The following is a 17,276-nucleotide window of genomic DNA, read 5'->3' on the forward strand; positions in this document are numbered from 1 at the left end:
AATAGCTGAGGCCTCAGAGCAATTTGAGTTTCTCTCAATATGACAGTAAATGAGAGCAGTTTACTTTTAAACAATAATCATACTAAAAATAATAATAATATGTAGTGGATGTAAACAAAAATGTAATTGTACTAGCAAAGAAAATAAAACTACTTCCAGCTCTGGTTATCTAGTGGGCTACCTAACTAATAAGACAAGTTTCCAATCCACCATAATTCAAATAAATAGAGATGTGCATGTCTCAAGAACAATGAGGAAAAACAGACAATAAATATATTTAAACAAACAAACAAACTGTGCATTATAGTAAGGGCCCCAAACTCAAGTTCGCCTAGGGCCCCCAAATTGCTAACTCTCCCAGTGGTTTGAGTAATCCTTGATTATTAGTCTATCTATATCCCCAAAGATCAAAATGTTCTGTTCCACCTTGTGATGTCAACACCTACCTTTTACCTTTAGTTCAGTAGAGATTGGCATTTCCAGGTCTGAAATCATCCAAATTATTCTAGTGATTGTTTATAGGGTTTAAAAACACAGTGGAGCAAAACACAGCTCCAGGTAAGGTTTTAATGAGGAAACAACATTATAACCTAGACCAGAAAATAATCTGGGCCCTTTAAGCATTAGTGATGTGTTTGGGTCTTTTTAATCCTCTGTCAGTAAAACAGTTTAATCCTCAGAGAAAGAATTTGAACTTTTTTAATTAAATGGCATTAATTAAAAGTCTGTATTGTTTGTTTTCAGGAAATGAATATTGAAATACATTTTTATTTATTTTTAACAAGACTGAAATTGAAATTAAAATTTTGATTACTCAATATGAGGACAAAAATGATAATTGTTTTGGATATATTGCCCAGCCCCTTTTTGACCTCATTTGTATTTTCCATTACCAGGCAAATTTGAAAACATCTTGTTTTGTTTTTATTTAAGGATTTATTCATCGCTTCAATGAATGCTCAAAAGGCACAAATAAGACTGTATTTTATGTGTACCTTATTATTTATGTATTTCTCATAGCAGAAGTCATCATAAGGGCTGTAGCAGTAATTCTACAGTTGTAAAAGTATTCATTGCAGTGTCAGAATTTTTACTTGACTAAATCTACCTTACTCTGTTACAGCCACTCGTGTAACATAATTTTGAAAGAATACTAGAATATACAGTAGATTTGAGCATCTCATCCCTGCTGAAGCTGAGCATATGTATAAATACACCATTTACTGGACTCTTATGGCCTTAGGGAACCTCGAGACAGCCATAGTACCTGCCTGAACGGCAGTATGACCTCTTAATGCTGCATAAACCTTGCCTAATATTTGAGTCATAGCCTGCTCCAGCACTGCCCCCAGTGCTTATAAATGGCCCATCACTGGTTTATTCATAGGCATAAAGATCATAATAAGAGAGAGGCTATGATTATAGTCGGCCATAGAACAATTCCTCTTCACATGATTCATGCATCTGGGCAGTAGCGGTCAGGCTTCAGCTCTGCCATGTATAGATGTGTATATATGTTAAAGACAGACCATAAACATACACACACACACACACAAAAGAAACAAAACTGAAGTATTGTTTATGCTAAAAAAGGTGGGCAAACTATGATGAGTAATATTAATGGCTGGGTCCACTGCATTAATTTAAATAAATTTAAATAAATAAATAAATAATAAATTAATTTAATAATAATTCATTTAATAGTATTAATAATATTAATAATAGTGTCTAGAATGTTCCGCATTAGGGCATTAAAATAAGCCATCCTCCATTTATTCACTTGTTTTTACTCTTCCGACTTGTTTGTCTTTTTCTGCTGGACAAATGTCTCAAAAACATGTTGCCTCTCCACAGATTTGATTTGTAACTTGACTTGGTGATATTAATGTTTTAACAACTTGTCTTCATGTATTCTAAATAGAGATATTTAATGCCATAGTGTGCCACCCAAAAAGTTACGTAGTGCGACTTTAAGAGTAGAGCATGTGTCCTTGTATCACCCCATAACCAGCCTGATTTGTCAGTTGCAGAAATTGCATTTAAGAAGAGTAGATTACTGCTTTAATGTAGATGACTTAGCAAACTATTTCAAAGTGCAGTTTAGGTCTCTCACTACTGAAGCGCCCATCGCACTAGTCAGCACAAATACTTCTCAAACTAAGTATTTCTTACGCTGCATAAACAAAATCTAAATGCATGTATTTTATATTTATGTACGATGTATGTAAAGTAATTGTAGATTTGAATATGTTGAGTTCCTTGACTGGACCTGTCTCAGATTTGGACGTCCTGGGGTGGAGTGTTATTGCCAGCACGAGAGCGGCGCAGCGGTCATCCAGCTGCAGTTTCTCATCAATGAGGTGGGTCCCACAACTGCTACAGCAAACTCACACGCTCAGCACAAAACACTGAAGAGAAGAGGGGGGAAAGAGGGGGGAGAGGGGGCTTTAGTGCAAAACAGCACAGTGAAGGAGTGGAGACAAGAGATGTTAGGGAATTATAGTTGAGAAAATAAGTAACATGACTTCATTGTGCAGCTCAAAAACCAATGCACTTTGCTGCGGGTGTTTTACATGTTTGTAGTATAGTTATTAAAATACATTCAAATAAATATAAAAAAAATCTGTACATTTATGGACAGGAAACATGCCTTGAACTGGATGTACCAAAGGTTTGACTTTTCAGCTTGTTCCGCTGTTGTGAAGCTGCCACCAATCAGATTCCAATCGCTTTCAGCAAGAGCCATTTTGAGATTGATAAATGTGAAGAACTCAGTTCAGAGTGCTACACAGATCTGTCTGGTGTAAAGTAGATTTACTGATGGTTGCTCTTAAGAGAAAAACTAGGATAAAGGTAGGTAGATAAATGTATCATCTATAAAGCATGATATATAATATATATATATCATTAAAATATTATTCAGTAACTCTGTGTGCTAAAATACTCACAAATTGTACAAGTGACTGCAATGCCTTAGTTTCTAGTTTGATTCTATTCTGTGTCCTGTATCTGTCTAGTCGATGTCTATGCACCTTGCACTTGTGCCCAAAACAAACATCCCCTTGTGGGATCATATATATGATCTTCTCTTAAATCATTGCTTCGTTCACTTCAGAATCCTCCACATCACCACACATGTGATGGGAGGTGACGTTGTGGTTACTGTAGCTTATAGATGATGGCAGACTGAAGAGAAAAAACAGCTGAAGTTGTCATGGGGACTTGATGCTTATCCATGTGCGACTGTCTGTTCATGCCTATATATGAGTCAGCACAGACCCTCAGGGAGCAGGCGATAGTTTTAGACCCTCCCACACACTCACACAATATGCACATATATGTCGTCCTTCTGAATCATCGCCGCGGTTACCTGGGAGAGAGCCGCTCCATCCAAACAGTTTCCAGGGAAAGATGTCTGACTCACGCTGTCATGTTTAACCAGAAAATCTGCACAAGTTAGACTAAATGTCACTTATCTATACGGGATATGTAAATGTCACTGTGAACGTGAGCTGTTTGTGTCTGCAGGGGGCGCTGGTGAGTGCTTTGGCAGATGACAGTGTCCACTTGTGGAACCTGAGGCAGAAGAGACCAGCCGTGCTGCATTCACTCAAGTTCAACAGAGAGAGGTGAGAATACACATCCTGATGTAAAAGAGGATATTAGCTTTGGTTAGTTTTCTTTCTGTTTGCCGCATTCCTTGTGGTTCAAATTATACTTGACTTTGATTGATTGGGTAAAACATCTTGTTTTCTTTAAGGACATTGACAGTAAAGTATATGTATGTGATAGAGTATTGCTGGTTATAAATGCTGTTGATGCATAATAGAAGCCACATCTCTGTCAGTCTGTCCCAACTGGGCAACTGTGGTGACAAGAATAGCTCACCGTCTTAAATGTGACTGAAAAGTGAATGAATAAAACTTTGGTAAGTGACATTGAGCACTGACAAATGCTATGACCAATCCTTTCATAGCCTGTTACAAAATGATATGTGTATAAGGACAGGCTGCACTAGCACTGCTTAATGATTGGCTGCTGGTGCTTTAGGTCCTGAGGATTCAGATCAGAGAGGGGCCTTTTAGGTTTAAAGCAACTGGATTTCACAGTTGGAATTTGCAACCCAAATTAGAGACTACTGAGGCTCATTCTGCTTTCTGATTGGATAATCATCGTGAGGAGCGAAACACCAAATTATAACATAAACATCTTGGAATAAATCAGCATTAGAATTGTTATCAGTAAGAGCTGTATTTGATTTAAACATGTCTAACTCTTATGGGGACATAGTTAGGTTATGCTTATGGAATTTAAAATTAAAGTCATTCATACTGTTCCTTTTATATTGCTATAAGAGATGACTGACGGCTGTTATGACCAGACAAATTCTTCAAGATATAGTAGTCATGTTTGTTTTGTATACTGTCAATAGATCTTCATAAAGAATCATGTCCTTTGGTCAGATACCCTTTAAATAGTATTGTAATAATATTGACAAGAATAAAGTTATCTGATCCACACTTTCAAACCTAATGTAACCTGTGCATCCACCCAGACTAGAGCAGGTGCAGAGCTGTGAGATCTGGGCTGGTTCTTCTCTGGTCTGTGAGCGTTTAACATTTGGGTCAGTCTGAGTGAGGGAGCGTTCAGTGGGGCGCAGCTGTGAGCTCCAAACACTGCAACAGGTCGAGCTCTGTACAGCCCCACACACTGTCACGCAGACTTCATTCACAAAGTCATTCACATTCATTACTTACATAAAAATAAATAAATATGTAATGGATAATATTAGATTTTAATATCTCTGTATGAGAACTTAAAATGCTGCGAAAAAGGCATTTCATATTCTAGGGTTGTCAAAAAATCGATATGCAGATACAAATTGATACTCAGACTAGCATCAAAACTACATGCTCATTTGAACAAGTATTTGAGACTGAAAATAATCAAATTAATTGGACAAATCTGGACATTTTGAATAGTAGACTTGGCAACACCACAGTTAGTTATTAAAGGGCCCATATTACGCTATTTTCTGATCTGTGTTAACATACCTGGGGTTGTATTTTGTTTCATACACTCAAGTTGTGCACATTTAGGTGCTTCTCTCAAATGGAAAACAAACAGTTCCACATTGTGATCTCATGTGGTGATACAGGAATGACTCCACTGTGTTTTTAAACTCCATACACCTTCACTAGAATCACTTGGATAATTTCATCCCTAGAATTACCAATCACTACTGAACAAAAGGTTAAAGATAGCTGTTAAGTTGAAAACTACTGCTTCATGACATCACAAGGTGGAACAGAGCATTCTGAGCTTTGGAGATGTTGACAGAGTAATAATAATACTCAAACATGTGTGAATGTAGCAAATAGGGATGTAATGATATCCAAATCTCACGGTATGATATTTATTGCAATATTTTGGAGAGGCTAATATAATTGTAGATAGGACACTTTTTTGCTTTTAAAATACCTTGATAAGATTTTGGTGTATTTTGGTTATTTACATCATGATCCCAAGAATTCAAGTAAAAAACATATCTCTTCATGTTGTTTGCGCTGAAATGAATCATGGGATATGTAGTTCCCATGTTCATAAGCTGTTGCTACTATAAAACCATGCATTTAAGCAAAGGAACTTGTAATTCGATGTATTGTGACGGTCTACAATATTATTGTGAGAATTTTGACGATACGATATCATGATATTATGGTTATTTTTACATCCCTAGTAACAAAACACAACTCCAGATATATTTTTTGGAGGCAACAACATTCTAATGTGGCTAAAATCTCTGTGGGATCAAAATCATTATCATGTTTATTTCCTTAGTATCGAAAGAGAGTTTGAAATTTTAGTATTGTGACAACACTAGTACAACTGACCTTGACTACATTGAAAAAACAGCTGCTGTATTAAAATGATTAAGTTTGTCAGTGCAGGAGAATATAGTAGTATAGAACACATTTATATCTTCGAATTACTATTTATTTACTGCAGTGTTGTTTCTAAAAGGTCCCATGGTGCAGCTAAAAGAACACTGCTGTCTGTTGTTGACATTTTCTATTACGTTCACTTCCAAACATATGTGACAGTACATCAGGAGGACTTATGGCCATAGGTTTTGCCGTATCTCTTTGGCTGAACCAGTGCTGAATGAAAAACATGACTCCCCAGGTCATCTTGGCTGTCAATCAACAATATTTACTTCAACTTCAAGGCTGTGGCATTCCAGTCTGGTCAAGGTTTTTCCAGTATTATGTGTTTTTATAATACATTTCTTGCTCATTCATGTAGAGTAATGACTAAATTCCTGTAAAAGTCCCATTGTACATCACTTTTTAATCTCTCAGATACCAATTCACTCTAAGAAATCTCTCATTTCTTTCTACCATTTGACCTTTCATATTTAGCGGCGCAGTTTTTTGTCAAGGACAGTCACACATCAGGTTTAGTGAATGAATCAAATGTTGCCCTGAAGTTCTGGGAAAATGGAGACAAACAAAGAACTCAAATGCAGCTTTTGACACCACAAAATGTACCGGTCCATTTAAGCGTGCAGGTATTTTTGTGTGTAGAATGTTTTTTTAAATGCTCATTAATTTGCCTATTATCATGACTCCGAACTTCTTTTAATGGTGCACTGTGTAACTTTTCTGATTGTTTCCACTGAGATATTATATTTTTTTGCTTGGGATGTTCCAAAGTATGGTATTAAACTTATATTTCTCCAGTCAGATGAGAATGTGACACATAAGGCAAAGATACAGGTAAAATCTGCAGAGAGACGAACGCACCAACTGTAAGAAGACATGTTTCCCAAGTGATGTTTGACCAATAAAACACCTGTAATTGAAATTATGCAAGCTAGATAAGCTTAATGTCATACTATTGAACATTCCAAGCAAAGCAATAACATCTCCATGGAGACCAGTAAATGGAAAAGCTACATAGTACAGCATTAACGTGGTCATTTTCAAATGTTTACTCAGGACACAGTATTTCATAAGCAAGGGTTTTGGTGTGGAGAAAGCCTTGGCAGTTAGAGGAGTCCTAGAAGTAGTAATATTAATTTTTGACATTATTCATGTTCATTTACAAAAAGGAAAGATTAGGGATGCCCGATCCATCTTATTCAGTTCCGATACCAAGACTGATACTCTGGCTTTAAGTATCTAACCCATAGACTGTATAACGAAGTGGACCAGAGTCCTGCACGAGTCCATTTTTGGAGACCTGCATCTACAGCACCACACCCGCCCATTAACCTGTGATTATATCTTAAATCCACATCTGCCCAGACCTGTTACCATTACACCCGTTACCCACCCGTGCCTGTGATAAATTGGGATCCGCCCATTAGTCCGCCAGCCCAGTAGTCCAGGACTAAACCAGGACTGATACTACGTTGTGTCATTAGCAGATTATAAATATATACACGCTGCAACCGCAGAGCCGATTGCCAGGACTAAAACTAAACCAGGTCTAAACCAGGACTAAACCAGGAGCGCAGCCACCGAGACGATCACCTCCTCTGATGTGTAATAAATACACTAAAGTCACTCTTCTCAGCCTGGTCGTTCCAGGAAAAGACCGGAAAATGGCACTTGTTTCCAGGGCAACAGAAGTCCTGGACGTGCGTCAGGTATTTTTCTCCTGTTCGTCGTTCATTTGATTCACCTAACCCGCCCATGTGTAACCCGCCCGCATACCCGCCTGTAAAATTTCAGAACGTTAAAACCCGGTCATTTCAGCAACTATTTGCGAGTACCCGACTTGGTGCAGGACTCTAAAGTGGACCAAGTCACTCATAGCGTTCAGCTTCACCCAGATGGTTCAGTTACAGGGATTACGGGGGCAAATTTGGAGCAGGCTCTATATTATGATTATAATTTTTATAATGGACAAAACAGCAAAAGAAAAACACCAAAACACAATGATGAGGCTCACTGCAGCAGAAAAGAAAAATGAAAATATGATGAAGAAAGAGAAAAACAAATAGAATAAAAATAGCAACTAAATAAATAAATTATATACTAATTGTACTTTAGCCATCTCATGTCCATGTCAGCAGCAGTTTTGTCAGACTTAAGTTTCGACACCCCTCACCTCAAGAAGTCATTGCCCACTGTCTACCCCAATCAAAGCGCCGCCAATGACCCATCAGAGCCAATCAGATCATAGCGCCGCCTCCCGCCACTCTCCCAAACGGTGCACGGGCTAAACGTCATGTTGAGTTTTGCGGGATGGTGCTGACATGACGGACAGGTGGCCCACAGCTGCCTCTGGGGCGTTTCGTGTTTGACCATCTTTGACATTTAAACAAGAGTCTGAGCCATCTGAGGCACCGCGCTAACTCCCCGACCCCGTGACACAGAGCCACTGCAAAGTCACTCAAGACTCAAGCAAAGAACAAACGCTGCAGGAGAAAGAGTATGCCTGAGTTATTGTGGGATGGATTGGTGGAAAACTGAAAATGAGTGACACAGCGAAATGCAACTTAAAGGGCCCATATTATGCTGTTTTCTAATCTATGTTATAATGTTGTTTCCTCATCACAAACATACCTGGAGTTGTGTTTTGTTTTTTTCACACATTTTTAACACACAAACCCTGCATATTTAGTGAGTTCTTTTCTCAAATACAGAAAAGAAAACACTCTGTTCCACCCTGTAATATCATGTGGTAAACAGACAGTGCTCCACTCTATACACCTTCACTAAAATCCTTTGGATATTTTCAGCCCTGGAATTGCCAATCTTTACTGAAAAAAGGTAAAGGTGGAACAGAGCATTTCTGAGCTTTGGAGCTGCAGACAAATAATAATCCAGGATTACTCAAACGTGTGAATAAAACAAAACACAACTCCAGATATGTTTTTGATGAGGTAACAACATTATAACATGACTTTAAGCACACAGTAGTCAATTTAGCATAATATAGGACCTTTAAAATGTGCTTTTATGAGCTTTAAACCATGTTATAACCCTGTTCCCTCATCATTAGTGTGCTCAGAGTTTTATGTCAATTGATTTATGCATGCCTGAGTAATCTAATTTTGTCCTGCGTTGAGGCTTGCAAGCTCAGAAATGTGTCCCCTACCCCCCATCTTCACCTTCTGTACTATACTATGCTTCTGTGCAAGTATGGTTAAAATTGTCATTTTTCAACAATATAAACCTGTAAATGAAAATCTACTGCTTGCTACAGTGAAATGCTACTATGAAGGTCTGCAGTCTTGAACAGGAAATCAATGGGTCTGTTTCTATTCTTAAGCTGTTATAGATTAGCACTGCAGTTTACAAAGTGTAAAAAATCACCCATGTATTATAGTTTAATTCATAATCCTTGAGAAAAACAACATGTCATTCTTAGGGTTTGTTCTGAGGGTGCTACAGAGGATCAGCTGCCTCCCACTGTGAAGGGGATTGTGTATTGACTTTCTTTCCAGCCCCAACTCTGTTCATTTATTCAGTTTTAGTCGAACTTATGGTTGTAGTTTGAAATAGTTGTAGCAGTGGAAGTTAGCAGTAGTTCAACTCAGATCAGGAGAGCACTGGGTTTGATTCCTGAATCATAATTCTGCTTTTGCATGTTCTGCCTGTGTGTGTGTTGTTTTTTTCTGGGTAGTCTAGTTTCTTGTGGCCCATAGTGTCAGGCAATGTTTACTATGGTATTAGTAATAGTAATTTGAAGAAATAGTGATGAAAGTGGCAGTAATTCCTTTCTTCTCTACTCAAGCTACCCACAATTGACTATCAAAACCTTATGAATAATTTTTAAACAGTTTTTAATTAGAATTAGACTTAGACAAACTTTATTGGTCCACAAGAGAAACTATTTGGACACAGTAGCTCACACATCACAATATTTTATAATAAATTATAATAAATATAACAAAAAGGAACAATATAAATGACAATGATAAATTCAAAATAAGGAAATAGGAAAAATTAGAAGGGACTGGTGTTAAATAATAGTCTGATTCATGAGCTGGTTTTACCATGTGGAAACCGTCTGACTTCGCAGCATCAGGATTCATTCACTCAATGGTAGACGGGTACTTTTAAAGCATCTTTGTGACATATGTCTGTGAAAAGCGCTATATAAATACAAACCTACTTACTTTTTTAATTTAACCGATCACTGCTATTTGGTCATTACGTGTGTACTGTGTCAAATCCCATAGGAAGAAGGGCAATTACGCCTTGATAAAATTCACCAATCATTCTCTTTGTTCCGGCTTTAAATCCTCGATCTTGGGAATCGTTGCCAGCACAGAATCTATGGCTGTGTCTACATCCATCTCGACCGCTTTGTTTAGTGTTGTGCGGTACCACAAAAGGGACCCAGACAGGCGCTTGAGTTTAACGTCACGACTTCACAACTCTTCACTGATTGGCTGGTGTGCGGCCTACAACTTCCTTCTAGTATTCTGATTCCTGATGTAGTCGCTGGAAAGAAATGAAATAGAGCGGAAACACTAGGTAGCGCCAACCTTGCTAGTCAAATATTATATAAATGTATATGCACAAGTAAAAATAAAATAGTATTACAAATATATCTCAGCTACAGTATATACAAGAGGCCATAAGAAGGAACAGTGCAAAGATGAAGTAATGATTGACACAACATAGTATTATCTTTGTCATGTACTTACCATTATATTAATATTTTTCACCTCAGTACAAATCACATGCATATTTCTGTATGCTTTTCCACCTCAGGTTTTTCTAAAATATCCACTAATCTCCTGGTCTATCTCCTGACTCTGTATTATTATTATCGAAGCTATTCTATTCACCCAGGATCATCTTATGACTTAAATGAATTCCAAGCGACATCTCCAACATGGACGGGGACAATGGTGGACATGACATTGCGAGGCTATTACACATTGTCATTCAGAAATACATGTTAACCCTATGACACAGTGGATCCTCCATGTCAGTGTGAATGACTGCTTGGCGGCTGACCTCGACAGCTCTTGATATTGAGTCTATGTGCTGCATTGAAAAAGATGCTCCAGGTCTAAGGTCACTAATAGAATGAAATGTCCCTATTGTGAGGATGTTTTAACTCTGGAATGGCGGGAGTTGGATAAAAAGATGGTATAAAGACACATGTCGTAGGCCAATGAGGTTAAAGGGCCTGTACCTGATTTTTTTCTCATATATCTGAGCAAAATTTGGCAGTACAGATATATTGTATAAGCAGCTCTTGAGGACCGCTGTGTATTGTCTGCATCTAATTATGAAGCATTTTGTTGTCAGAGAATCAGGGAATGCACTGTAAGCATGCTAGTTGTTGTTAACTTTACTGTGATGGGAAAGCTGAATGCATGAGGTAAGTGAGAAATGTTTAAAATGAACTGATTATTCTTACTGTTTAAGCAGCACCTTTACTTTGGTCTTCTGATATTGTATTCTAAGAGATTGTTTTTCCTGACTTGAGTTTGTTTTTCATATCGGATTGTTTTGACTAGTTTCTTGTATTCTTCCTCAGAGTCACATGATGTTGCAGTGACAATCCTTGTATCATTTGTTCATTCGTTTTTCAAAATGAAACCAAAAATATTAAATTTCAAAATGAAACCAAAAACGAAAAAACAGCAATTTTCTTCATTATTTGTCTCAAAAACCAAATAGAAAAAATGGATAACGATTCTTTTTTTTTTTTTTTTTTTTTTCGATTTTATGTTTAAATAAATAATGGAAAAAACGGATAATGGCCATTTCCCATTTCTGTGACTTAAACTGAGTTGCTGGCCTGATCCCAGGACTGATCCCAGGACTGATCCCAGGACTGAACCAGGATTGAACCAGGACTGAACCAGGACTGAACCAGGACTGAAACAGGACTGAACCAGGACTGAACCAGGACTGAAACAGGACTGAAACAGGACTAAACCAGTCTCAGTTCTGGTTTCAATCCTGGTCTCAGTCCAGATCTCAGTCCCGGTCTCAGTCCTAATCCTAGTCCCCGTCTGGTCCCGGTCTACGCGGGCACACCTCCAGACCCATCCTGACAGTCAGTCCTGGTTCAGTCCTGCTTTAGACCTGGTTTAGACCCGGTTTAGACCTGGTTTAGACCCGGTTTAGACCTGGTTTAGACCTGGTTTAGACCCGATTTAGACCTGGTTTAGGCCTGTTTTATTCCTGGTTCAGTCCTGGTTCAGTCCGCAAAACAGTGCACAAAACTCCGACATCGCAGTTTAAGTCACGAAAACGGGAAACGGTCGTTATCCGTGACGTTTATACAGGTTTTGGCCTTTTGACAGATAAAGACTTCTTTAGTTTTGCTTTTATTCAAGTGTGTCAGAGTAAAAAGGCCCCCTCATCCCGATTTATAGTCCTGTGGGCAGATTTCCGTATTTCAATTGCTTTCTTAATCCAGCGAAGGTGTTTGTTGAACAAGGAAAACATCATAACTCCTTAACCTGATTTGATCCATTTTGATCCGTGTTTTAAAAAAGATTTATTTTCATGCAAGCTTTAAGAGATTAAAGAGAATAGTGTAAACATATGAAAGTGAGACATGGGCGTTAACAGTGGGAAAAGACATACAGAAAAATCATACTCAGCCCAGGAACCAACAAACTCGGCCGTGGGGCAGTGCAATTTGATCCATCTCTTGTGAGTAAAATTGGCTTTGCTTGAAAATGATATATTTGGGCATCTTTACCATAGTCAGGCCTGTTGAGTCCCATTTTAGCATTTTGTTTTGCTACAAATTGACCCTGGCCATGTTAACCCACCACTTTAACATCCTCGCCGCCTCCTGTTTATTTTGTTCTTCCCTGATTCGTTTGCTCTTTGGACTTGTCACTTTGTAGAGGACAAGGCGGCCATTTCCTCTGTCAACCAAAGGACACTCACCCAACCAGAACTGCCACAACACGACACCCGCTAACAGGCCCGAGTCAAGAAAAACTGCCTCCTGTCACACCCACCAATAGATGTCTTGTATTTAAGTGCTGCTAAAAACCCTTCTTGATACATCAGCCTTACATAATGGCTTCCCTTTACCTCCCATACTAAATTACACTAAACGTTTATGTATTGTGGCGTGCAGCTTCAGTTGCTAATGCAGACTAGAGTTTGTTTAAGTGCAGATTGGGGAAGGACATGGAGTTTTCACACATGGTTGCAGCAGCAGGGACTAGTGACCATTTTAACCAGCAGTACCTCGCCCACCTCTTCCAGTGCTTTTAGTCTGCCAGATTAGTGGAAGTTGGAGTTGCTAGAATTTGGACTAAATTTGGACTGAATTCATTTGGTTATTTTTTCATGGATTTCTTTTTTTTTTTTATTTGTGTTAAGACTGTAAGGCCACAGATCTAATTGAATACCAGATCATGTTACAACCAAATAACATTTTGGTGTTGTAGTCTGTTTTGTTTTATATTTTAGATACAAATTGAAACTAAAACTAGATTAATTTCTTTTCACTTTTCCAGTTTTATTTCACAGTTGTATCATTCTCTTGAGACTTCATCAGAACTTGCAAAGACCACATAGTAACATAAAGAAAGTACTATTAATTTATGTTGAAAATGATCATTTTGTAATAATCACTGTGGTATTGAAATTGGTATTGACTATCAAACGTATAATTAACTAAGTAATAGGTTCGATACTTGATTTCTAAGGGTATAACAGTAACCAAAATATCATGATATCGTATCTTCAAAGTTCTCACAATAATATCGTGGACCATCACAATTAATCGAATTACAAGTCTGCCTAAATTAAGAGTTGTAAGATGGTGCAGCAGTAGCTAAAAAAGACAGAGGGAACTACATAGACCATAATCCTTTGCTCCATTTCAGTGTAGACTACATGGAAATAACAGTTCTAAGCACTTTTAAGTCTTAGTTCTTTGGATTAAGTCTTGTCAAAGCATTTTAAGAGTAAAAAGTAGCATATTAACAGTTTTGTTAGCCTCCACAAAAATATTGCAATAAATATCGTACCGTGAGATGTATATCGTGAAAACGTTGTACCAAGAGATTTGGATATCATTACATTCCTAATTGTGATCCTCCCCACCATATTGTGAGCTTTCCCAGGATATTGCAATAAATATCGTATCGTGAGGTTCATACCATGACGATATTGTATTGTGAGATTTGGATATCGCTACACCCCTGTTGATACTAAGGAATCCTAATGGGTCCAGGTCTCGGTCAGGAGTAGAAGGACAAGAACAGCTCAATCTAGTTTTGAACAACAAAAGTTCTTGCGTTCTTTGATTTGACTTTTTCTTCTCTGTACCATCTCTTGCCCCCTACCCCTAAACAATATCTGAGTTGATGGCTAAAATCCGTGTTGCAAAACGTTGACTACAAACCCCTCTGAGATCCAGCGTCCATTCAGATCAAATCACAGCAACCGCGGACAGAAGAGGAGAGAGGGAGAGAAGGAGAGGAAGGGAAAGAAGAAGAGGAGGAGGAGGAGAGGAGACAGACTGGGCCTCAGCCAGTGCAGTGACTCAGTGTGTGGGCTGCTGTGCTGTGGAGAGTGGGTAGGAGGGCACAAACAGCAAATCCTGCAGACTCATCCTGGCGTAGGAAGCTCTCGTCACCTCACCGGGCTCCACAGGGAGAGTCTGCGGCTGGAGGGGCATCGTCAAAGCTCGGTTCTGTGATTGGAGGTAATAAGGTGCAAAGGGTCAAAACAAAACAAAAGTATAGTCGACATTTTGACTTGTGCACAGCTAGTTAAGGGGAAAGTCAGGCGTGTGTTTTGGTTGTGTTGACAAGGCGATGACATAATACGGCATATTTTTTACACTAAAGTTTGTTGCTTCTTTCTCAGGTCATCAGCTAACTATTGTTTTAGGATTTTATAAAACAGTATGCAGAAAGTCTTCCTCATGATTCAGGTAATATATACTACAGCCACCTCATGGTACAGCACGGCTCACAGGCAAGGAAGTGCATGGTTTGATTCTCTTTCTGTGTGGAGCTTGCGTGTTCTCCTCATGTCTTGGTGGGTTTCCTCTGGGCACGCTGGTTTCCCCCATCAAACCAAAACATGTATCATACAATAGGTACAACAGGTTAACAACAAAATCATGGAGATGGATGATGGAGATGATTGAAGGATGGATCAAATGCAGAGGACAAATTTTCCTACAGGGACAATAAAGTGTTAGCCTGATTCATCAGCTGTGGAAAACCATCTGACCTCACAACATTAGGATTCGTTCACTTGACTATAGGCGAGTACTTTTTTAATTTAACCAATCGCTGCTATTTAGTCGTGACGTATGTAATGCACCAAATCCCGTAGGAAGAAGAGCAATAACATTTTTCACTCGATAGAATTCACCAAACATTCTCTTTGTTCCGGCTGTAAATCCTCAATCTCGGGAGTCGTTTCCAACACAGAATGTATGGCTTTGTCTACATCCATCTCGACCGCTTTGTTTACTGTTGTGCTGTACCATAAAAAGGACCCAGACAGGCGCTTGAGTTTGACGTCATGACTTCACAGCTCTTCGCTGATTGGACGGTGTGTGGTCTACAACTTCCGAGGTTCTTGCAAACCATCTAGTGTGTTCTGATTCCTGACCTAGTCGCTGGAGAAAAATGAAATTGAGCAGAGGCGCTAGGTGGCACCAGCCTGTCTAATAAAGTGTACCTCAGTCTCTCCCTATAGGTTATTTTTTTATTTAGGCCTTCATTGTAGGTTCCAAGCCTAGAAGTAGTTGCTTAAGATGATGCTTTCTTTGACCTTGTAACTCACTTGTTTATCTCTCTTTTGAAATGCAGTAAGTACATTTTATTATTTAAAAGCTAGTTTTAGTTCACAGTGCGTTTTTTAAATATGACCAGGAGAATTAACATTTTAGAGAAGACTGGAATATAAACAACAAAACTCCCACACGTTTTCAGTAAATGTTTTTAAAGGTCTAGAGGTCTAAACTACAGTGCATTTTCTATAAAAAAACAGGATCTTTTAATGTTTGCTGAGGACTTTCATTTATTTACATGACTGCAGTGTCTGCACTTTGATAAATGTGCTAATTCTAGCTGCTTGCGATATATTATGCAGCACAATTTATAGTCCATTATGGCTGGAGAAACTTTCACACACACACACCCAAGATTTTATTATACAGGTCATTTGTAATGCACTTTTTTTTTTTTTTTTTTTTTACATTTTGTGGAGCTCAGTCTACTTTATTTTCAGTTAGTGATATCTCCAGCTTGACCATATTGTCAGCGGCAGAATCTTAAATACTGCCCTAAATTCTGCCCTTCTGGGGATTTTGTGTTTTTAATTAAATGATTCTCAGCTTTCGGATGGCTCATCTACATAGAGTTTGCCTAAAGATATTTGACCAAAAAGTACCTAACGTCTACTGCGGTGCAATCCAGCATGAAATCCTTCTCGACTTCACCCTAGGCCTGCACTACTTAACCTTCTAACTGTGCGAACACATATATTAAAGAGATATGAAGGTGACTCAAGTCCTGCAACCTTTTAATTACAAAACTGGGTGCCTTTTCTATATTACATGTGTGGTGTGGAAGCAAAAAGATTAGATTCTCCATAATTGGGACCTGGACCAGAGGGCACAGTATTTAGATTAAAAAAGTAGTTTTAATCCACTTTAGGGACTTGCCAATTTGATACTTCATGCCATCAGCCTGTGTGTGATTAGTTCTTGTACTGTTTGACCCATGATGGATAACTCTACATGTATTGAATTGCAAATGTTCACTTTCAAATTTTCACTCCCCTTATAATATTGCCAATTGAATGAATGCTTGTCTAGTTTTTGGCTAACATTGTTGAATTTAGGGATGGGTGATATGGCTAAAAGTTCATATCACAATATCATTATTCTGGCTAATACCTTCTAACCTGATTCATGAGCCTGAGCGTTTTTGGGGTTTTTGAGAACCGTCTAGTGTATTCCAATTCCTGACCTAGTCGCTGGAGAGAAATTAAATTGAGCGGAGGCACTAGGTGACGCCAACCTGGCTAATACCTTCAAGTGGTAAGTAATGATATCTGTTTCTGAGATTGGACATTTAAAGGTGCACAGTGTAACTTTTTGGTTGGGGTTCCATCACCTGTTTTTTTTTTCTATGGATATGTCAATTCTCTGCCTGGAATACTACACTGTATGACATTAAACAGCTCAACCTTACATTTATTCAATTATAGGTCTTTTTGTAGTGCAAACATACCTAGAAAAACAGGCATTCTGACTGTAAGCGTGGTTGCCTCTCCACAGATCTGACCTGTAAC

At 38.4% G+C, this 17,276-nt stretch overlaps 1 protein-coding gene across 1 annotated transcript in view; it reads left to right on the forward strand.

The window, feature by feature from the left end:
* stxbp5a (syntaxin binding protein 5a (tomosyn)) overlaps nucleotides 1-17,276 on the forward strand; it is a 138,887-nt gene that overhangs the window by 51,612 nt on the left and 69,999 nt on the right. Inside the window, exons 3-4 of the mRNA XM_055149412.1 lie at nucleotides 2,279-2,360; nucleotides 3,529-3,629. Of these exons, the coding sequence (XP_055005387.1) occupies nucleotides 2,279-2,360; nucleotides 3,529-3,629 (183 nt within the window). The remainder of the gene's footprint in view (nucleotides 1-2,278; nucleotides 2,361-3,528; nucleotides 3,630-17,276) is intronic.

Source organism: Boleophthalmus pectinirostris, unplaced genomic scaffold, assembly GCF_026225935.1.
Source record: "Boleophthalmus pectinirostris isolate CB_2022bp ecotype Guang Dong unplaced genomic scaffold, ASM2622593v1 HiC_scaffold_13, whole genome shotgun sequence".
In the NCBI taxonomy this organism is placed as follows: domain Eukaryota; kingdom Metazoa; phylum Chordata; class Actinopteri; order Gobiiformes; family Gobiidae; genus Boleophthalmus; species Boleophthalmus pectinirostris.